At 39.5% G+C, this 22,883-nt stretch overlaps 2 protein-coding genes across 2 annotated transcripts; one reads left to right on the top strand and one right to left on the bottom strand.

The window, feature by feature from the left end:
- Positions 1 to 199: 199 nt before the first annotated feature.
- On the top strand, positions 200 to 7,715 carry SASS6 (SAS-6 centriolar assembly protein). Its single transcript, XM_010715624.3, is given in 15 exon segments — positions 200 to 376; positions 1,285 to 1,362; positions 2,097 to 2,216; positions 2,308 to 2,499; positions 2,709 to 2,903; positions 3,268 to 3,307; positions 3,310 to 3,356; positions 3,436 to 3,615; positions 4,234 to 4,315; positions 4,486 to 4,595; positions 5,400 to 5,522; positions 5,806 to 5,897; positions 6,339 to 6,372; positions 6,374 to 6,428; positions 6,531 to 7,715. Coding segments are annotated over 14 exon segments (1,422 nt in total). The 5' UTR covers positions 200 to 376; positions 1,285 to 1,293; the 3' UTR covers positions 6,614 to 7,715.
- Positions 7,716 to 8,262: 547 nt separating this feature from the next.
- MFSD14A (major facilitator superfamily domain containing 14A) lies at positions 8,263 to 22,679 on the bottom strand. The gene is made up of 12 exons (XM_003208666.4): positions 22,008 to 22,679; positions 18,672 to 18,767; positions 17,148 to 17,210; positions 16,485 to 16,612; positions 14,380 to 14,494; positions 13,064 to 13,282; positions 12,680 to 12,793; positions 12,169 to 12,240; positions 11,617 to 11,729; positions 11,354 to 11,451; positions 10,679 to 10,842; positions 8,263 to 9,609 (listed from the first exon to the last, which is right to left on the bottom strand). The coding sequence occupies exons 1-12, from the start codon at positions 22,122 to 22,124 to the stop codon at positions 9,403 to 9,405; spliced, it is 1,506 nt and encodes a 501-aa protein (XP_003208714.1). The 5' UTR covers positions 22,125 to 22,679; the 3' UTR covers positions 8,263 to 9,402.
- Between the last annotated feature and the right edge of the window lie 204 nt (positions 22,680 to 22,883).

Consider the following 22,883-nt stretch of genomic DNA (forward strand, 5'->3'; position numbering starts at 1 on the left):
TATCTCTTGATAAAATGTACAAGCATTCCAGTTGATAATTATTTACAGGAATTAAATGCCTTTCTTAGTCCTTTTCAAAACAAAAACAACAGCTTTTTATTGTATGTATAAAAATGTATTTTATTTGAAAACAGCTTGTAGTATCTACAAACAGATTCAGTAAAAAAAATGTTACATGTTGGGTTATTTTTGTTTTCCCCCAGGTTTTTGCTGCAGTTAGTTTCTTCAGCATCTGTTCTAGATCACACACCTGTCTCTTTAAATGTAGTGGAGACCAACCCTTTCAAACATCTTACCCATCTCTCTCTAAAAATTCCTACCGGGAAATGATGCAGAAATAAAGAAATTTTTAGCCAGCTGCTTGAAGTGCCTTAAGGTAATGTGAAGATTGCCATGGCGGCAACAAGGCCTTGATGCTATGTGTACTTAAGAATGGTTTTTCATGGTGGGTTTTTTTTTTTCAGTCTTAATACTTCAAAAGTATGCACAAAATTGTGTAGTTTTTTTTTAAAATCTGTTCATGTATGTCACTGCATGCAGTTATTTGGCTGCCTGTTATAAAATTAAATTGTTCATTTCACTCTAGCAATGAAAATCTTACATATACACTCAGCCACGTGGTGTAATTTAAACTGGCAGAAAATCAGGTGTTTTACATACATGTGTGCTGTTCAGCTGTTGAATGCTTCATAATCTTGTGCTGATTGCCAGATCAAGTGCAGAAGTGCCATCCTGTAAGGCTTCTGCCACTTCTGCAGCTGAATGTAGGAAATCACGGGTGTGCGTGTTTAATTCTGAGGCTTTATGGACTTCAGAGGGCTACTGGCTCTAAACAGCAACTCACAATGTTGATGCAGTTGATAGCATGCTAAGTCTTAATACAGAATCAATGATTTCCTATTGTAACTGTTGTCTCTTTCATAGTCTGGTATTTGCCTCTTGTTCACTGCACTGTCATGATAGCCACATACGTCATTTTAACCAATTAAATTTTCAATATCTATTGATCTATTACTAACAGAACTGCTTTGTGAACAAGTCTTTATAAGATTCTGTTCCCTTATAGAGGCTCGATAAAAAGCATAATGCAGGATATTTTCCTTGCCTTTTTCTCTTAAACGTATATATTATATCTTATTCAATACAAAGTTTGTTTCGTAAGATGCTTTTTCCACAAATACTGTGTCTTAAGCAACTACATACCCATTGTATGATGATCAAGTGGAAGCTGAATACCAGTATTTTGGGACCTAAGATTTAGTCTTGATATCAATTTTTACATAGGAAGACAAAATGACATTGGAAGAAAAGCTTAGGAAAACTGAAGAGAACTCTACCAGACAACTGAGCTACACTCAACAGGTAATGTACATTTTTAACTTTCTGTGAATGGGTGGAAATCCTTAGATTTGCGAAAATGTGAAACTGTTATAAATAAATCAGAAGGCTTGCAGATTATGCTGCTCTGCTTTTTGATTTATTTTTTATAGTCAGCTCAGTGGTGGTTTTGCATTTATGCTTTGAGAGGATGATGATAGCTATGGGTCAAACTGCAGAAGTACAAAGGTGGCTTTTTGACTAACGTGAAACAGGAAAAAAAAATCCATTAAAACTCCTATTGTGGAGATTTTTTTTATAATGGGATACTTACTTACCTCATCTTTGCAGCTTCTGTGCAATTGGGGCTACTAGATTGCTGAATTGGAACAGAGAATTACAAATTGAAGAGGAAAAGATAATTCTGATGACCTTGTTGTTTTTTTTCTTTCTCCCTCCCTATGAGAGCAGTTTGTTTAAAACTTGTACAAGATACAGCGCTAGGAACAGCAGCAGATTGTTTTATCACTCCTAAGTTGGAAGAAAATAGAACTGGAAATGAAGGTTATTGTACTCACACAAAGTCAAAAAGCTGCAGTTGAGCTTTTCAGCACCTCATTCTTCTGTTGATACAATGAATGTATACATTGGCTCTTTCTGCTGAAATACAGACTTTAAGAAGTAACAGTAAAGAATTGTTTGGTATTTAATGAAATGCTGCATTCTTAAAATCCATAATACTTTTTCTGAAATTCTGAATGGTTGTCTAACTTGAACAGAGCTTGTCAGAGAAGAGCCGAGAACTGGACAAACTGAAAAATGAATGGACATCATACACTGCTGCTCTGACAAGCAAACACACACAAGAGCTGACAGCTGAGAAGGAAAGAGCTCTCCAGGTATGACAGTGGAAAAGAATTAACAGTATTCTGATGTGAATTGTTTCTTAGCTTAATCTTCAGTTTTACTGAATGACTGTTCTCATTATAGGCACAAACTCAGTACCAACAGCAGCACGAACAACAGAAAAAGGAATTGGAAAGTTTGCATCAGAGAAGTATTCAACAGTTGCAGAATAGACTCTCGGAACTTGAGGTCATCAATAAAGATCTAACTGAAAGGAGATACAAAGGAGACTCTGCAGTCAGAGAACTGAAAGCAAAGCTTTCTGGAGTTGAAGATGTATGGCATATTTATTTCCCTAACCAAGATGATGATTTTTAGAGCAGTAAGGCTGCCTGCCTATGCTTGAAATAGAAAATATAGCATATTAAGTTTGACTTTTTTCTACTTCATGCTTACTATAATTTATATATATCATCTTTTTAAATTTTCTTTTTTTTTTTTTATTTTTCCAAAGAGCGTTAACTAATTCCTTCCCAACATTGTAGGAATGTCAAAGGGCCAAGCAGGAGGTGGTGTCACTGCGTCGAGAGAACACCACTCTGGATGCTGAGTGTCACGAAAAGGAGAAACTCATTAACCAGCTACAGACCCGGGTTGCTGTTCTGGAGCAGGAGATCAAAGACAAAGATCAGCTGGTTATTAGAACAAAAGAAGTGCTGGATGCAACACAAGAACAAAAGGTTCAAGTTTCAGAATCATTATTTCTAAAGCTCTGTAGAACCTTGTTAACTGAGGTCTCTAAAGGTTACTGAATAACCAGACTTTATTAGTGCAGCAAGAAAGCTTAGAAATGTAGTTAAAGATGCTGAATTATGGCATCAAAAGCATACTGGATTAATTTTGATGAAGGCAGCTACTGTTGCAATATTTTGTGGAACTTCTTGTAGAAGTGGGTGAATTGAGAGACCTCTATGTAGTTTAACCAAAAATCAAGGACTGATTGTAGAAGAGTTGCTGAGGTTCTATTTACAATTCTAAGTGGTGTATATTCCATAATCTATATGGAATTTATATTGTTGTAAAGCATTTATAATTCTTTTGCAGGTGATACTGGAGGAGAATACAGAAAAAAACAAAGTCATATTGAAAAGCTTGAGACTACAATTAAGTCGCTGTCAGCTGAACTTCTTAAGGTTTGTTGGAACTGCCATTCATTTGCTTTATGTCATCTTGCATTTTCAGGAATTACTTTGAAAACATTCTTTTTTGTAGGCTAATGAAATTATCAAGAAGTTACAAGGAGATTTGAAAACCCTAATGAGTAAATTGAAATTGAAAAACACAGTAACAATTCAACAAGAGAAACTATTAGCAGAAAAAGAAGAGAGACTTCAGAAAGAACAGAGAGAACTGCAGGAGACTGGACAGTGTCTTCGAATGAAAGAGGAGGAGGTACTGTGATAGGTTAACCCTGCGTCCTGCACGTGTTACTCTATGTAGTACAGTTGGTTGGTGTTTTTAAAACCCTTAAAATATTTGATAACAGCAATGAGGTCTTAATTTTTTTTTTTACATAAGAATTTACTCGTGCACTTAATATGTTTATTTAAGTGCATAATCAACATTTCATTTTTCATGTTAAACTGACTTGTGGGAGATATTCATCCACATGCAAGAAAATTAAAATCATATTGTTGGGGGTACAAAACAACGTATCAAATGGGCTGATAGGCTTCAGAAAGTATATTCATGGGAAAAGTTTGTGATGGAGGCAAGAACAGTAACAGAGTGAATTTCTCCCCTGCTTAGGGCCCATTCCTTATTTAAACATGGCAAAATGAAGGTCAGAAAGGTCTCTGGCTGCAGGCTTGTCCTAAGTCCAGCTAGAAACAGATTATTTGAGAAGAGTTATCATACTGATTCTGCATAATATTGAGTTCTAATTCTAGAACTGAGTAATTCTAGAACTTCTCTGATCCTTCACTTCTTAGTTATATGATAATTTTTCTTGAGTTTTTAATGAGTACTGCACTTATTGATGGTTTTATAATTAGCATGGTGATATTGCAGGTTTGCAAGTTACAAGAACAGCTAGAAACTACAATACAGAAACTGGAAGAAAGTAAGCAGTTATTGAAAACCAACGAAAATGGTAGGTTTATACTGTTTTATCTGTAAAATGATAGGATGATTAAGCTGCTATTGAAAAGTAATGGAAGGCAACTTTACTGATATCTGTTCGCTTTGTTGTGAAGAGTTGCACTTCCCTCATGCTGTTGCTTTTCTGGGAGGAAGGGCTTGACCTTTTTTCCATCTCTTTAGTAATCACGTGGCTAAACAAACAGCTGAATGAAGTTCAGATGGTAAAGAAGATGGAGACTCCCAGCAGCATGCATGGTGGTGTTAGGACTGCCCTGTCACCTCACGGCATGGTAAGATACAAGCATTGATAACAGTCATCATTTCTTCAAATGCATGGTCTAAAAGCCTTCTTTCTTTTAATCCTGTAGTGGCAGTTTGTTTGTTTTACAGTTATGACATAAACAGTCCCTTGAGTGCTAGATGAGGTGCTGGCCCTAGAGGTTATTTTTGAGGCTCTTACTTACTAAAATTCATCTAGCAATGCTAAAATTAGCTTTGAGAATGTAAAGCATGGGATGAAAACAAAACAAACCCTCAATGTTTGCATTGTGCATACTTTTAAATCCATATAAAGATCGTTGGTGAATTTTAGGTTTGGATATTGCTATTGGGGAGATTTAGAAATGTGAAAATACAAAATTAAAGAAAAAAAAGCACAGACTATTTTTGTTAAGAACAAAGATAGCTTAATGCTTCCTGTACTGTTTTGTCCCTGTGTGCACAGATGTCGTCTCAGTTAGCAATGAGTTTCTTAGTAATGGAAGGGTATATTCAAGCAAAGATGTCTGACTTACATATATACATGCCTTGTAATTGGTTAATATATCAAATATGACTTCTTTAAGCATAAGCTAAAATAGCAGCATAAGTTAAAACAGTAAATATATTACAGGTTTTAAAAAGCTACCGTTTTCCTTAAGAACAGACTCTTGGCTCTTGGAAAAGGTTTTTTTTCCCTCTCATTAGAAAAATTAACCTGGTTTAAGCATTAACTTTGCGAACGTGGCTACCTTTCAGCAAATGCATTTCAATAATTATTGTTCTCCTTTACAGATGTATTCTACTTCTCTTATTAATGTATTCTTTCTCTACAGCTTGACCGCCCTTCCTTTCCCAGCTCAGCAATCAGTCATACCATTTCTCCCTTCTATGCCTTCCAGAAGTTTGCAGAACCAGCACGTAACAAAAACACCAGCCCCCACTGTCCAGTACCAAAGGTAGGCATTTGGGCTTTTCTGTTTGACTAAGAATGTAACAGCTTAAAAGTATCAAAGCTTATTCTTCTGAATCTTTCTCAGAATGCCTTAATACTTACTGTGTATCCCAGCACTGCTTAATAGGGCACAGTATGATTACTAGTCAGCATGCTTTTCTGTCCTTCAGTGCTGTTCAAGGTAAGGAAAACTGAATCCTCACAAAGCCCTCTCTGAATACCAGCTGCTGCTGCACCACTGTGTCTGGAGTAGCTCTACTTAACCTGCAATTGTTTTGTTTCTGCAGATTCAATTTAACTCGCAGGTCTCAAAAATAGATCAGCATTCAGATGTTCAGGCAGTGACTGCAGCAGCTGGTCATCCAGCAAATAAGGAGAAGTAAGTAGCATCCATTGCATTTTTAGCTGCTTGTTTTCTCTTTTATAAAGCCCTCTGCTGTCTTCTGTGGATATCTGGAATTGTACAAAACACCTCCAATACCAAGCTCATTCTCTGAGCTGCTTTTCATCACTCCCATGTTTATGAATTCAGAGTTGTAGTCAACTTACTGCTCACTAAGCTTGGTTTGTAGGCAACAAATGAAGACTGTTGCTTTCAGGAGGAGGTCCTGCATCAGTCTGTCCCTTCTGGTGACAAGTCTGTGGCTACCAGGTGACAGTCAGACATTAGTTGCAGATGATTCTTACTTACTCGGTCATAGTTAACAGTTGAATGATAAAGTTCATAAAAACTCCAGTTCTACTTCAGTGTTTTGTTGAATGAGCCTCTATCCACCATTGCTGTTCATTTGCTGTTAACTACGTTTTGTTTTATTTTTAGTGGTGATAACTTGGGGCTGGACTCCAAGTATTTCAAAAAAAGAAGACAGCATTCCTTTACGAGGACTTAGTCAAAATACACTTAACTCAGGTATGTTTGGAAATAGTTAAACAAGGCCTTATTTGAGATGTACTCAGAACCATAACTATTATTATCCTTTATGAACACTATCGTGTTTCTGCTCTTCTACAGAGTACCTGAAACCCTACTTACCTAAAGTCCAGCCGTCACCACCAGCTGCAGTGACAACAGCCTCAGCTTATTTTCCAGGATAGTAGGCAGGGATATTAAGAATTGTCTTTTAACTGTTTGGGGGATTTGAAGCTGTCCTATACTGACACTAGTAAAGGTATCAGGGTGAACTGACAATTTTGTCTGAAACGATTTTCTTTGAGAAAGATATCTCATTTGGATGCCTTTCCAGCTGATTCAGAAAAGACACAGCTTTAAGCAGCCTCAACCTTAATGGTAACACCACTGTACTTCAGTCACTGAATTAAGTGCTGGATTTTTTCCTGGCCTGCAGTCTTCCAGAAAACCCAAGTAAGTGGCACTGACTATAATATTTAATAAGTGTGACTCTCTAACAAAGTGTATTCTCTGGTATTCCCTGATAGCAAACATGATTTCTTATAACGCTTTCCTCTAGGTCTTTCAGAGAAAGGATGTTGCAAATAGTTTTCCAGCACTTTCTGGGCTATGTTTATTTTAGTAACAGTCAAGCTCATGAGTTAGCATGACCCCTTCTTCTCTAGCAGTTTTAATTTTGAAACCTTGCTAATTTGAATTGCATATAGATTTATAAATAATGTAATGGAAGATCCTGAATGATTTTACCCCTTCAGTGAAAACAAAGGTTTAAAGATCTCAGCCTGGGTTACCCTAACTTCTTACCCATCTGTCTATACTATGTTTCTAACAACCAAGTATTATGAAACGATGTATCTGAATGTTGTAACATATGAACTAAAGCTGTCTTGTATTTACTAATCCTACTGCACAGAAACCTACTTAAAATATTCTGGCATTCAAATTGCAATGGACTAAATCTATTCAGCACATTCTACTATTCTAGGTTCAAATGCTAGAATCACATAATTATATTTCATTCTTAAATATGGCAGGCAAGTACTTGGAACATCCAAAATACACTTTTATTGCAGAGACTGTCTACATACTTCTGTTTTTAAAGACACTTCATACTTAAGATATTTAATTGCAGCTGAGGACTGTATATTTAAGTGGTTTGTTTTGCAGTGCAAAATGTGTATATTTGATTTATAATCAGCACTGTGTTTACTTGTAACCATTTGTTTTGAAATGTACAATGTACAAGCTTCTCTAGAAATATTAAACGTTTATCAAAAACTCTTAAAAGTACTGTTTTAATAGTATTGTTACTACTTCCAGAACTGGGACGTGCCAAGATGAGGTAAATGCCAGAATGGTGATGTTTTACTCACCTTTCTCTGGACTTCCCTCCCAGCTCCTTCGCTCCCCATGCACTGCTGCAGTACTGGCCCAGCGCTGCGCTGCACGTAGGGTCCCCGTTTGGCAGCCACTCATTTCTAAGGTGTGTGCTTGCACTGCTTTTTCTAGGTCACCGTTAGTGGGTATAAGAAAACTTAAAAGGATGTGAAAAGATGAACAAATTTCAGAACAGGAAAGGCAAAATTGCAGTGCACTGAATGTGAACTGCCTCCACAAGCAGCTATAGTTTATGTAGATCATATCCATAAGAATACAGAGGAACTGAGAGCTGCCAACAGTTGGTGCTGCTAAACAGAACGGAAAATACCTGTATGCTGAAGGAAGCCTTAGCTAACAAGTAGAAACGCTCCAGGCTTTTCTCAGACCTACTGAAGTATAACAAATATGTTGTATGACTTCAAGGTTGCAAATGACATGAACTATTATTTAAAAATTCATTAAAATATTCAGCTTTATTAACAGTATATTTACATATTTTTTCCTGCTCTTGGTCAACCATGGTGAATGTTCAAAGGTAAAAAAGCATTAAGCAATAACCACAAGATGAAAATGTTTTAAACCTATACAATACTTTATACACAAATTTATACAAAGGAACACTTAAATAATACAACTGGACACAAAAATATACACTTTTAGAGAAATTCACATCTGTCATTGTATAAAGCTTTCTTCTGTACTAAGGGGTCCTGAAAATTTAGGACTAAAACATTAGCTCTGTAATGTAAAAGGGTTACTGTGACAGTCCTCAAAGGCCACTATATATAGCACACTGACATATTCAAGGCTATCAGCTTATAGTTCAGTCTGTATTCAAGTTTTGAGGTCCTTGTATGATTACGCAAACATCAGAAAGATAGTGGTATAATAAACGGTCTTTATGAAAGCAGAGTTTTAGAGCCCATATTAAAATCTGTAGGCTCAAAACACTCACCTAGTATTTAAACAAATGTTTGATACTACCATTTGTTCAAAAATAGAGTAAATGCACTTACATAAAAATAACTTTCACTGTTCAGCAAGCGTGCTTGTAGTTTTTATATTAGTACAAACTTTAAAAAAAAACAAAACAAAAAAAAACAACCAACAAATCCACCATATGACTTTTTTAAAATAAATGATACCAGTTCACCTTTTCCCTACTTGAGTACATTTACATTAAGGCTTTGAATCATCTGACCCAAGATTTTACAACATTAAAATGAATGGGTCCACATGGATGCTACTATGTCTCATTGAGACTTAGCATGAGTAGAATTAAAGCTCACCACCTTAAGGAAACAGAAGGACACATGCTCATACCTTCACTATATTCTTTTGTCTCCGAACTAGAATGTAAAGTTTAATAGTAACAGTATTTCATGGCAAGAGATAAGTACTTAACTTTTAAGAAAGAAAAAGCATATTATTAATGTAATGGCAACATCTTTGGAAGTTTTTTTAATTCCTATAAATTTCATGCAGAAAGATAATTCTCAAGATTACCTTAAGAAATTCTTTTTGATGGAAGTGGAATGTGTATCCCAAACCGCTGATGAAAAATGTCTAAAAAGTCTTCCTAGATTTCTTTTTGTCATACATTTGTGTCTTGCAGTAATGGTTCTTTAGCTTCTCCAGGAGCTTGTGGACTGTGGGGATGGCCATGAGTGCCACAGTGTTTCTTCCAGTTGCTGGATCGTACAGTTAGGTTGGTGTGTTCAGGAATAAACAAGGCAACAAGCAGTGCCAGCAGCACAGAGCATGCCCCAAATAAGAATGGGGGTCCAGGAATTATAGAGTTCTGGAAAAAAACAAACAGCATCAACACAAAATATTAAGCCTTTAGATGTGTTAATGTACTAAGATGGCTAAACTACACATTTCGCAAGTGAAAACAACTTTTTTTTCTTGTTACACTTGGCAAGATGACACCTGCCTCCATGCGGAATCTTTCAAAAGAAAGCTGGACAAATTACATCTTAGATTTAAGAGAGGGAACATGTGCCATTTACTGCTGCTTGCTAACTTCCTGTCCTAGGGCATGTTTTGTGAAAGAAAGTAACAGCTGAGCAGTAGGCTGATTTTTGGTGCTTTTGGACATTTGAAGCTGGACATCAGCTTGTAGAGCATGCTTCTTGGGAGGCAGCAGGGCAGATTCAAGTCTAGGATCTCCCTGCTGACCTGAACTCTTCCTCTCCTTCCTCTCAAAGTGCCACTTGCCATCTAGAACTAAAACAGGTGGCAGTACACAAAATGCAACTATGAAAGTTGTGCAGAACAAGTTCTTCTGCAGCCTGAACGATGAGCATTTCCACAGTCATTGGCTTTCACTGCCATCGAAAGACAGCGCAGTGTTAAGAAACCACCATTAACAAAACAAAGTACCAAAGAAAAAGGAAATAAGGCAGAGATTTTGCTCTAAAATTAACCAGTGAAACAGAGCTAGACAGCACTGAATGTAACAGCTGGAAATAAGCATTGCCTTATCCTGCTGCAGCCAGTACAGACAGCTGCTCTTTTTTCTTATTATCAGTTAGGAGGAAAAAATAGAGGGCTTGGCTAAAAAAACATCACAACTAAAATGCACAACATGTGAAAAGTAAATACAATGCTAGGGAACTGCACAGGAGACAAGAAAGCTGGTACTACTGTTTTTTCCTTCTCTTTATAAGGGGGTTATCTGTTGCCTATTGGATCTCTTTGAAAGAGAAATTAACCATGGTATCTACCTAGTTAAAAAAAAATGCTCTATGAGAGTGATTTTAGAAGCTCTTTTTACATGCTTCATTTCCATTTAGCGTGATGAAACGTAGCACAGCACCACACTCGATAACTAATTCTGTTTTAGGAATCAGTAAGTAAACAAATACCTGTTGTAAGTGGTATTGTGTGACGACAGTACCTCCTGATGGTGATTCAGGCATAGGGAGTTCATTCAGTTCAACATGAAATATGTAGAATATGAAGCCATAAAGTGCAGGTCCCAAACCATTACATAAGCCTCTAATTCCTGTTATCATCCCTTGAACAACACCTGAGGACGACAACATACACTGTCATCTATTAATATTCGTACATATATAAATAGTGATTTAATTAAGTCCTTTAAACCAAATAGGAAAAGTGTCACTGGTGCTGTACCATGGGTAGCATTAACAAGGGTACAGAAAGATGGTCTTATGGTACATTCAAGGCTCTTTTTCCACGTCCCTGCAGGCCTAGAGCAGTATTTCCTTTGCCATGCCTATTCTGAGACCTTGTTATCAGTCTCATAGCAAAGGAAGCACTGGACAACAAAGCTAACTTGCATCAAAGAGTGGAAATAAAGAGTGCATTAAGGTTGCTAAATATTTTTCTGCTGTTGAGATGTGCTGAATGTTCTGCCTCTGGGACAGAAGGACTTAACATGCACACACAGCTTTAACACAGCTTGGATTTTTACAGTTTCTGACCTATGGGCTACTACGATAACAGATGACTCGCTAGATACGTTTGGCTTCATAGATTTCTTTGACTGGAATTCACAGGGTTAAGGGAACACCTACCTTGTTGGTCAGCATCAGCAGTTCGTGACACCAGTGCACTTACAGCTGGGAAAGTAATACTGGACATGGCTGCAACAGCTCCTGCTGCCCACATCATCCTGCAGAAAATAGACTGAGAGTAACTACTCCACAGGGACAGAGTCCTGCAGATAGAACATGTATCTATGTATTCATACATACACAAACATAAGTCTCTCTTGGATAAAGGATAAAATGCAGAAAAACATCACATTAATTCAGATGTTAAAATAAAATGTACGTACCAAGGTTCAGATCCAAAGCCGTACCACGCAAGCTGTAGTATCTGAAATCCTAGACCCAGTAGGATGGTGTTTTTATTTCCAATGGACCGCATAAGTAAACTCAAAACTATTGTCTGACAGAGTAGGGAAAAATGTACAAGAAAACAAAAATAATATTTTATTCTAAATGTTAAATACATGCAAATAAATTAATGAATTAAAAAAGCAAAGTTTAAAAGCAGTATTTGCCAAGTAGTTGGGAGCCTTGCCTCTACCAAAAAAATCATCAATTAGAATCACTTAGCAAGCAATACAAGCTGTCACTCTTTCTCTAAACAAAAGGATTTTGTTATCCCAACACAAAGCACTTTGCATATTAATGAACTATAGTCTTGTCTGGCAAGCTGTTCATCTAAGTAAGTTAGTTAAAGTAGGAGTGTTAATCAACTGTTAGAAGCTTAAAAGAACAGCTCCAGAAAAGGTGAGTGAGATTTCTGGATCCAGAACATGGAAGCTCTCCACAGTGCTTAGCTCTTCCCAAGTCGCTCAGTGAAATACTCAGCAGTGACTCACCTGTGCAATAATGGAAAGAATTCCAAGGACTGCTATAAATGCTGCAACACTTTCAGATGAAAATCCCATTATCTAGATACATAAATAAAAAACAATTTGATTACTGAATGTGAAGTGCCTATCATGTCATCACACACACCAGTCTAAGAACAGCCAATGCAGAAGTTACTTAACTCCAGGCTAACTTAATTTTTTTTTTTTTCCCACCAAATAAAATATAAAAAAGCTAGAGAGGCACAAACAGAAAACCAGTAAATGGTTCTCTCATCACTTAACAAAGCAGTCTAACAGAGTGAACTTCATAATCCAAGAATAACATAATAACTAAATATGAGAAACTGAATGCATTTATTCCTCTGTATCTAAAAACAAATCCTATTTGCAGGAGTACTTAACTGCTGCAAACTTTTAAACTATATTTGATACCTGTGCTTTTTGCATTAATTCAGCAGTACTGTAACCTTCTGGTAAGTTTACTTCCATTCAAGTCCGTACCAAAATGTTAATTTACCTGTCTGAGGTATAGGAAGAAGCTGGAATATTGACCTGCCTCGGGGAGGTAGGAAAGAAAGACTGTGATGCAGATCAGCAGCACTACTGAGTCCTGACCAACCTTCTTCAAGGACTGTGGCAGGAAAAAACATATTGAAAATATTTAATCATCATATTCAAAAAAAGTATACCTGATAAAAGATACTGAAAAATATGTCAGCTAAGATACCTAAACATTTTCTGAGCATTTAGCAAGATTGTTGGCAAAAGCGTCAGAAGTGCAAGATTAAAATATGAGCTTTGCTGTTTTTTTAAGCTTGAAACATAGTAAATTCAATCATTGTATTTTCTTAAAAGCTCAGCGTTTTCAAATATGACACACTCCATTATTTCACTAACTTACTGCAAAAGGGTCAGCCTGTTCCCAGGAAATGGGCGCTCCCCAGGACGCCGGCCTCATCTTCTCCGGCAGCGATTCTGGTACAGCAACAAGAATAAAACAAATGTCTAACAAGGCTATTGCCGTAGCCAGGACCACAACCAAGCTGTCTCCATAGACCCGACCAAGGTAGGCACCGATAGCAGGGCTGGTAACTAAGCTTGCTGCAAAGGTTGCTGAAACCTGAAACAAAGAACAGTTGGTAAGGGTTTCAGTGATAACATTCAGAAGTGGTATTACTTACTTTCCCTGACTTTCAGAAGCCTGCCCATTTTTGTCAGGTAGAGATTAAAGACAACTTTTTCCCTGGGTCTACGCAGTGTGTATTTCTACAAAATTTTTGAAGAAAAAGATTTTTTGGCTAACTGTACAGCAGTGTGAAGCTCATGGCACTCTTAAATGCTCTGACATAAAGAGGTTTAATTAAATACATAGCTGTCTGCTGGTATCTTTGGGAAGTTGTACTTCATATTGGTGAAATAATATTTCAATTTAAAAAAATAAAAATAAAAAATACCCACGTTCAAGGGCATGTTAAATTTAATATGCTGCTTAACCCAACTCATTTTAATGGAACTCCTCAGAGCAGTTTTCAGTTACCTGCCTGTCTTTGTGGAAAATATTACACTTTAAACCTCTGAAAGAACTTTATCAGAATCCCTCAATCCCTGATGCATACATACAGGAAGAAGCAATTTAGTCCCTTATCCCTTGCTTTCAGCTATCCCTGGTGAGTATCATCAAATTCTGTAGCTTGAACACAAGAAATGATTCTGCTAATCCATAATATGTAAGCCCATGAAGGTTCCCGAGATTTGCAGGTTATTGGGAGATAACAGAGAAATGGAGGCGAGTCAATAAGAACTTAAGACAGATGAGTTACCCAGCTACATTTTTTTGAATGGAAATATGGAGACATCAGCAGGAGCAGTCCCAGTACTGCAATGACAGCTCCAAAATTACCCACGAAAGATACATTTTTAAAAAAAGACAAGGTAGTTAACACTAGTGTGAGCCCCCAAATTACACTGTTAACACTGAGGATAACTCCAAGAAAGAGAGGTTTTAACTCAGTCATATCATGTTTAAGGTAGAAGTGGAATATTCAAAAGGAGCCACGGAACTGAGTGACTATAATTTAACCCAACTTCAGGCTGAAACTGACTTGCCAAAGAAGAATTGAAAATGCCAGTTTTTAAAAGCTTCACCGACTGAAGTGTTAAGTACTGTTTAAAATACAAACAGAGCAAAAAAACAACCAAACAAAAAAGCAACCATACCAAACCATAGGCCATGCTTCTTTCATGTTCTTGGGTTATGTCTGCTACATATGCAAAAACCACAGAAAATGTCACAGCAAAAACTCCAGAGACAGATATAACAGCGAAGTACCACCTGAAAACATTGTAAAAACATAAGTAAATAATTAGAACAGCTGACTAGGAGCAAAAAGTCTCAAAATCCAAGTACAGCTCAACAGTACTTGTCTTGTCCATCTTTTCCTGACAAACACTACAATGGACTTACAGCAGTTGTACAATTTATACAGTTGTGCAATTTCTTTGTGCACTGACCATAAACAGCATAATTTTGTAACGTGTACAAAAAGCTGTTGTGATTAAGTTCTTATAGGAAACTAGACGTTGATGCCAATAGCCAAAAGCAAGTCAAGAACTCAAGTATCTTGAAAACTTGGGCAGTGGGAGATCTCAACACTAGCCTTATCTTTATGCTAGTAGGATGTCATTAGAAACATTAAGCTACAGTTAGAAACAAGTTACCCCCAGGGAAGGGATGAAGTAGCCACGAAGAATCCACGTGACCAGAGAGTAAAACTGAGAAGGGGTATGGAGCTACCTGAATAGTTGCCTCTGCCCTGGGTCAGTGCAGTCTGTTATTGCAGCTACACCCTGAGGTACAGCACACGGGTAGTCCAACAGCACTGAGAATTCTGACTCATGCACTGCCTGCAGAATGTATGTGCCAGTTAAGAGCTCACTGAACTTGCAGATGGTTTGAAAGCTGATGGATTTTAAAACTAGAGAAGCAAAAGTATAAAACTGCAGTAACATTTTAGTTTACAAACGGTTAATTCATGCATAAGTTTTTCTTTCTTCTAGTCAGTTAATTTTAAAATTAAGTGGCCACAATAATGACCTATAGTAAGTAGTGGCTAAGCAGGGCAGCAGCTCACACTGACTACTTCAGTTTGCAAAGTTAGGAGAACTCAGCCGGTCTCCTTCTATGACTGGGTGACCCGACTGGTGGATGAGGGCAAGGCTGTTCACATAGTCTGCCTAGACTGCAGCAAAGCCTTTGACACTGTCTGCCAGTGCTCTCCTGGGAAAGCTTGTAGCCCACGACCTGGACAGATACACTCTGCTGTGTGAAGAACCAGCTGGAGGGCTGGGCCCAAAGTGTGGTGGTAAACGGAGTTAAATCCAGCTGGTGACCGGTCACAAGTGGTGGTCCCCAGGGGAAGGTACTGGGGGCCATCCTGTTTCTTATCTTTACTGATGATCTGGACAAGGGGATTGAGTGCACCCTCAGTTTGCAGATGGCCATGACAACCAAGTTAAAAGGAAGTGTTGATCTGCCTGGGGGTAGGAAGGCCCTACAGTGGGATCTGGACAGCGTGGATCAGTGGGCTGAGGTCACAGCACTACAGGCTTGAGGCACAGTAGCTGGAGGACTACAGAGAAAAAGGACCTGGGCATGTTAGTTAACACTCAGCTGAATGTGAGCCAGCAGTGTGCCCAGGTGTAGTCAGCAGGAGCAGGGAGGTGATCGTCCCACTGTACTTAGCTCTGTGAGGCCGCACCTCGAATACTGTGATCAGTTTTGGGCCCCTCACTACAAGAAAGACACTGAGGATCTGGAGTATGTTCATAGAAGAGCAACAAAGCTGGTGAGGGGTCTGGATCATAAGTCTTATGGGGAATAGCTGAGGGAACTGGGATTGTTTAGCCTGGAGGAGGTTCAGGGGAGACCTTATTGCTCTCTACAACTACAAGGAGGTTGTGACAAGGTGGGGGTCGGCCTCTTCTCCCAGGTAACTAAGTGATAGGATGAGAAGGAAAGGCCTCAAGTTGCACCAGGGGAGGTTCAGGTTGGATATTACGAAAAACTTCTCCAAAAGAGTGGAGTGAACTGGAATGAGCTGCCCAGGGAGGCGGCTGAGTCACTGCTCTGGAGGTGTTCAAGAAATATGTAGATATGGTACTGAGAGCAACATCAGTAGTAGGTGGACAATTCTATGATTTTATAATACAAAAGCCTTAATATTACATGGAGCCCAAACAATATTTTAATCAACAATACTACAAACAGGCGTTAGATAATAACCTATACAAGGAACAAATAAAGTGTGAAAGAATTTACTAACCATGGGCTGATCTTCATTAGTGGTATTGGTGCACAGGTGAAAAACACTGTTAGCAGCAGGAAGGACTTTCGTCCCCACACATCAGACAGGGCACCTATGAGTGGGGCACTGAGGAATGATAATAAGCCCTAAGTGAAACAAAACATTTCAGTTAGAACTGAGTGCTTAGAATCATGATAGCCATCCATACTGCAAACTGATGGTGGAGAAGGCTCTCTTTCTACTAAAATTAATGACTACAATGCAGCACAAAGGCAGTATGGTCAAGCATTCCTAATCTGTTCCACATTTGCTAACATGTAAGTTGACTTTTAATATCACAAAACTCAAGACAGATGATCCATCAATACAAGCAGTTTTAGGAACTGTGCTTTGTTTTATATATTTGGAATTCACATGAGCGTAACTGAAAATACCCTAGTGGGGCATCAAGTTTTAACACCATGTGTGTCATCAGTCAACAACATACACACCAAAGACACAAGCAGTACCGTAAGTAAAATGATACACGTTAGCTTTGTTGGCAAGACTTTATTCTCACATTCAATTTATACTACTAAAGCTATACTGAAAAATCTCTGAAATGCTTCTCTCATTGGGTGCGGTCATTTCTAAATCCCACCCATCATTCACCTGAAATTGTGATTACTTTTGTCAGCCTACCTTTACTCCTTGAATTAGACCATTCATTAGAAATGTGTGTTTTGGGAAAGTTTCATGCAAAACCTGAAAAAGAAATTCGAACACTGTTGTTTACACAATATTACCAATAAATATGCTCATCATGCACCCACCTTCTACAGCACTGTGCCTTCTGTGGCACACCCACAGCACTTTGTGTTTTCATGGATTATAGAGAGTTATTTTTAACTGTAAGGCAGCTAAAATTATGCAAAATTAATCCAAACAAAACACTAAGGAAAATCAACTCAGTAACCATTATTATCAGGTTCACTATCCAACATCTTAATTATATTTATTGAAATTACACAGAAAGAATACTCCAAATACATTAAATCAGTCACCTCAGATAAGCACAATTTATTGAAGGGGGGAAATAGCTAAGTAGTCTCCATTGCCATTATTGCTTTGCAAGGAACAGCAGGGTAAATACAATGACAAAAGTGGCCTTTGGGATACTCTGCAGATATTCTCTCTGCATTACTGAGAAGTGTTAAACACAGTGGAGCCTCCCTTTCAACAACAGGCATGGTCTATCTATATTCTTTTAGTTGTAAAGTACCAAAGTACTTTTTTTTCCTGTACTATGAGGTTTTAGCTTTACTTGATGGAAGCTTCAGTTCTTTCACACTTTGGGAAGCATTCATTTCAGCCAAGCTCAATATCTGAAAACTAAGTAGAGTACTGCACAGAAAACCTGGAAAGTTATTTCAACTGGAATTCTCACACACTACTGCTGACTGTGGGCAAATGGACAGGCAGAGGACAACACCATTCTGAAGCGTCTCTCCCAGGTCAGAGACTACAGCCCAAGCAGGCGAGTTAAACAGGCACTGATCTCCAGTCTGACTTGTGTTACCCAAGATGGTTTCCATTCAGTGGTTGACACAAAATTTATATCCAAGACACTGCTCATGGTTAAGAACAGCTCACAGAACTGCACTAAGATTGCATTTTAAGTGGGGTTTGCTTGGAGATCTGAAAGTCTTTGTTCCATCTAATTAGTAAATATGTGTCACTTAATAGACCAAATCCAAACAGAACAACCAATTACACTAGAAAAGAATTTGGTACAAACACACTGCTCTGAATGTTTTCACTAGTCATAGGGAGGCTCCAAAGCTTGTTTAAAGCATAGCTATGTCAGCCAAGAGCTCCCTACACACACACACACACACACACACCAAATTTGAAGTTGTTTTGTGCTTTAGCTTCTAGCATACCCATGTCTTGTAGCCTCTTTCATTGCTGTCCTTCAGCTTTTGAGTCAGAAAACATTTACAAGTAAGTGTTATCATAGTTCCACATAAACATGTCTCAGTGTTATACTGCTTTAATTAAATAATTTTGAATTTCTGACTCTGTATAGAAATCAAAGAACTCTTTTCATTTGCATAACAGAGCAGCTTGGTGATGCACAATTTTCATTTAATTCAGGTATTTGAAGCCTTTGCAGTAATTACCCATTTCCCAAACAGCAAGAAAGAACTTAAGCACATCACTTACCACCAGAGTGGGTGCTGTCAGGAGTCCCCAAGCAAAAAACTCCAAAAATATCACTATCACAGCGTGGTAGACACTAGGTGAGCCTATTCCTTGAGGCTAAAACAAGAGGAAAAGCAGGTCATTAAAGCATCTGACAAACTGTCATAGTCACGAGAAATGCATCTGAGCACTGTAAACAGAAGGGTTAAGAAATGAAACGGAACTCAAAACATCTCAGAGGAGTTGCTCAACCTAATGTGCTGAAGTGCCTGAATGCTTTGTGGAGTACAAAGTGCACTCTCATCTCAAAGAGAAAAATGAACCACTTACACTGTCAGTCTGGGAAACAAGGGTGCTGCTGAAAGTAGAAACAGTCTTTGAAGGACTGCATTTTTTTCTTCCTTGAGAAAAACATTTGAGCCCACGCAATGCTGCACGGAAATGAAATTTTCGTAACTTCAGAACATGGTAGTATCCACATTCAGCTACCCCAACATCTAATTATCTACTGTGCCAACCAACACTGTGGCATTTCTGTTAATAAGGCGCACCATGGTCAGGTGCAAATCCTTGATAACTCTAAATCAAGAAAGAAACTGAAATAGTGGCTGCCAGAAGCAAATCTCAGGGACAGAACTGATAGTTTTCCAAATACCACTAGTAATAGACTTCAAAGGTAGGGAGAGATCTGAAAAACAGATTTAAAGTAAGAAACTTCAAATTTCTTGGTGATTTGATATAATTCGAAGCAGCTCTGGATGAGGAAAAGAAGAGTGTGGGAGGGATAACCTGCTCATCTCATATATTCTAAAATACTAACTTGTCAAACAAAATTCTGCATTTCCAAATTGAGAAAACAGTGCACTACATATTTTTTATAAGAATTCAGTATAAATAACTCATCAGAAATCTTAAGTGTGCTGTATAACCTTAAAATGCAGCCTCAGCATCCACTGTCCCAGCTTCATGTAAAGATGTGTTGCCAGCAGAGAGGCACTGACTTGATGAGACCCAGCACTTCTACAAAGCAAACACACAGCCCAAAGTCCTTGGTTCCTTTCTCTAGGAGGCTGAGGGGACCTCAGCAATGTGCATGGATGTCCGACGGGAGGAAGGAAATATGACACATCCTGGTGTTGTCATATATGCTCAGTGATGAGAGGCACAAACTAAAATACAGGAAACTGGACCTAAACTTGACACAAAGTGGAAGCAGGTCACCTCGTGAAGGGGAATCCCTGTCCCCATAGCACAGGTGGACACAGCCAGCACACACAGCTCCAGTGACTCTGGCTGCAGGAAGTGGGGGGCAGGTGAATTAGAAATCATCGGAGGTGCCTTCCAACCTCAGGTGCTATACACAATTTTAAGATCCAGTTAGGTAACATTGGAGTCTTTAATTACAAAATATACATAAGTTGTATCCAGCTTTTCTATCTGGATTTCAATTTCTCTCAACAGAAAAAATATAAACCTTCTAAACAACTGCAGGAAATAAATACAGAAAACCACAAAGAGCGTTCACCCCTACAGCTAAATTACAGTTTTAAAAAGTAACTGTATCAGTACTCTAAAGGTAAGCTAGAGAAGGACCTTCATATTGTGTTATTTTTCTTTCCCAAACCCTGTTCAGTAAGTGTTCACCCAGATCTCTGCTACTTTTTCAGTCTTATTCACTTACTGCAGTAAATTAAGTCTTCATAGGTACAGAAAGTGGCTACAATTACTTTGACTTCCCACCATTCCTTGCCCTTTCCACCCACAATCCTTATTTTAGGTTTGGATTAAAATTTCATGTGGCTCTGCACAAACCAAAGAAATAATCTCAGATGGGTGCCTCAGCCTGCTACAGGAAATCAGGTTCGCTCTCATCTTCCCCAGATTGCTTTCAAATTGCCACACTACCTACCAGCTACCATGCTGGGGTGGCAGCAGAGCTGTAACAAACCACCACCCCAACCTTCCAAGTACCACAGGTCAAACCTATTCCCATTCTGTCAAAGCAATGCCCATCACATGTTGCCATTACGGTGGCAGAAGCAAACATCCAGTAGCATCAAGATCACTCAGTTAAACTGCCTTTCTTTTCTACTGCCAGTGCCCACTTCTCACAGGTACTGTTAGTAGTTCTTACCTACAACACCAGATGCAATCTAATCACATCTAAATGAGATGTAACTCTTAACTTGTCTAATGAGTACTTAAAAAATACATAATCTTATCCTAGGTGAATTCCAGTAGGTCATAAGTAAAGGCAAAATTATGAATAGCAAGGAACCCACACAACTGGTGACCTTTTGGTCAGCCTGACCACAAACACCATTACATGCTGCATTCGGTGATACAGCTACTAAACTGCAAAGAGTAACATAAAAATACCAGTTTTAAAATAGCAGTTGTATGGATACTGCTGCCACAGTCATCCTTGTCAAATTCCAAGAGAGATACTGAAACTCCTTACTTGTAACAGTAGTCAGCCACAGTGTGCTTCCTCCACAAACTTTTAGATAATTCATGATGAAGGGAAACAAATCTAATTGCCATCACCACAAGCTTAGTACTTAAGGAAGAACCATCCTATGCCGAGTACCAAGATGTGAAGGCGCCACTAGCTCCAGCCAGGGCTCAGGACAGAAGCACAAGGCCCAGAGCCGGCCCCACACCAGGTGCAGGCATCCAACCAGGCTAGCAGGGTGCTGGCAGCAGGCTGAGCTCTGCGGGAGTGGGCAGGAGTGACACGCTGTGTGCCAGGAGCACACCAGCCAGAACCTGTGGTGCCTGAACCAACTGAGTTTACAAAGTCTCTGTATAAGCAATAAGGTGGTAAACACCAAAACACAGGAATAAACAAACATACACCCAAACCTGCCCACGCCAAGAGATACGAAAGGGACAGAAGCAGCAGGAGGGAGAGGCTGGGGGCTCTCGTCTGCACAGGGGCCTGGCACAACCAATGAGACCACGAGCATCACCACGAGCTCCATGAGCTGCCCCAGCCTGCAGTGCTCAGCACTTCGCTGCAGGACCCTGTGTGACCTGCAGGACTGGGAGGGGTTTCACAGGGGCATTAAGTGGATTCCTCTTCCCCTTTTTTTTTTTTTATTCTCTCTCTTTAAACATCAAGATCAGTAGTAAATAGGTTACAATAAATTAAGTTCCTCGTCAATAAACTATTTACCCCATGACAGTGCTTCATTAAGCAGCCGCATCCCCTTGCAAGTAGGAGTCACTGAGTTTTCTTTGATGTGAAACAGCTTCAAAATAAACCAGTAAGGCTGGAAACCGTACACTCAGATGGTAGATTAATGACTGGTTTGCTAACCGCACACATTCAAGACACAAGCCCTTTTCATTTACCTGTTTCCCATCGTGTCCCATAGCATGTTGGGCAGACAAAGAAACCAGGAAGACTGGGCAAGCGCGGAGGACCTGACAGGATGTCCCAGCACTGAGCAACAGTGGCAATCCAGGCATAATTAAGTTCGTGCTGGCATTATAAGGATGTTATACCAGGTAGCTTGAAAGTTTTAAAAACATACAACCCTTTCTGTCTCTTGGCAAATATTAGTTGAACGATGAAGGGCACTTCAAAACACACTGTATTTTCATCAGCGATTGAGGGTTCCAGAGAGAATTCACTCTGAAGCGCACTGTTAGGTAACAACCAGCCCTCCGCTCATTCCAAAAGGCCGTTCACTACACAGTGACCGTGCACATGTGCCACACCGGCATCTGCCCTCACTCCATCACTTCCACGCAGAGTAAGTGGAGGCCCCCGGGGGGCGACGAATCTCCATGTTAAAGGCTTTCTTGAAATAAAAACACCGTGTTAGAAGGGTACGCATCCAATCTACAGTATTGCACGGCAGAAAAAAAGACCCATAGGCGACGACGCGTCGTCAGCAACCACTGACAGATCAGATCGAAGATCGGGCCCTAGCTGCCAAAACGGATGACGGGCCCCTAGAGCCGAGCGCCCGAATAAAGATCGGCACACAGGAGGAGGGCGGGCCGTCGGAGAAGCTGCAGCGCAGCCCGGCACCCGCTGCTCCGGAGCTCCGGCCGCTCCCTCACAGGTCGGCGCGTACCGCCCCACCCTCGTGCCGCCCGGCCTCGCTCGGCTTCCGCGCGCTCAGCCGTGCCGCGCGGTGCGACAGCTGCAGGTGTCGCGTCTGCTCCCAGCTCCCGATACGCCGCGCTCAGCGCGCCTGTCGCGGCTCGGAGCCGCAACTC

This window comes from Meleagris gallopavo, chromosome 10 (genome assembly GCF_000146605.3).
Source record: "Meleagris gallopavo isolate NT-WF06-2002-E0010 breed Aviagen turkey brand Nicholas breeding stock chromosome 10, Turkey_5.1, whole genome shotgun sequence".
Lineage (NCBI taxonomy): Eukaryota > Metazoa > Chordata > Aves > Galliformes > Phasianidae > Meleagris > Meleagris gallopavo.

Coding starts and splice junctions, on each gene's coding strand:
- MFSD14A (XM_003208666.4), bottom strand. CDS start 22,124: ATGCCTGGATTGCCACTGTTGCTCAGTGCTGGGACATCCTGTCAGGTC. Junction 12,241..12,679: donor TCTTCCTATACCTCAGACAG/GTAAATTAACAT, acceptor TTATGTATCTAG/ATAATGGGATTTTCATCTGA. Junction 11,730..12,168: donor TTCTTTCCATTATTGCACAG/GTGAGTCACTGC, acceptor CTACTCTGTCAG/ACAATAGTTTTGAGTTTACT.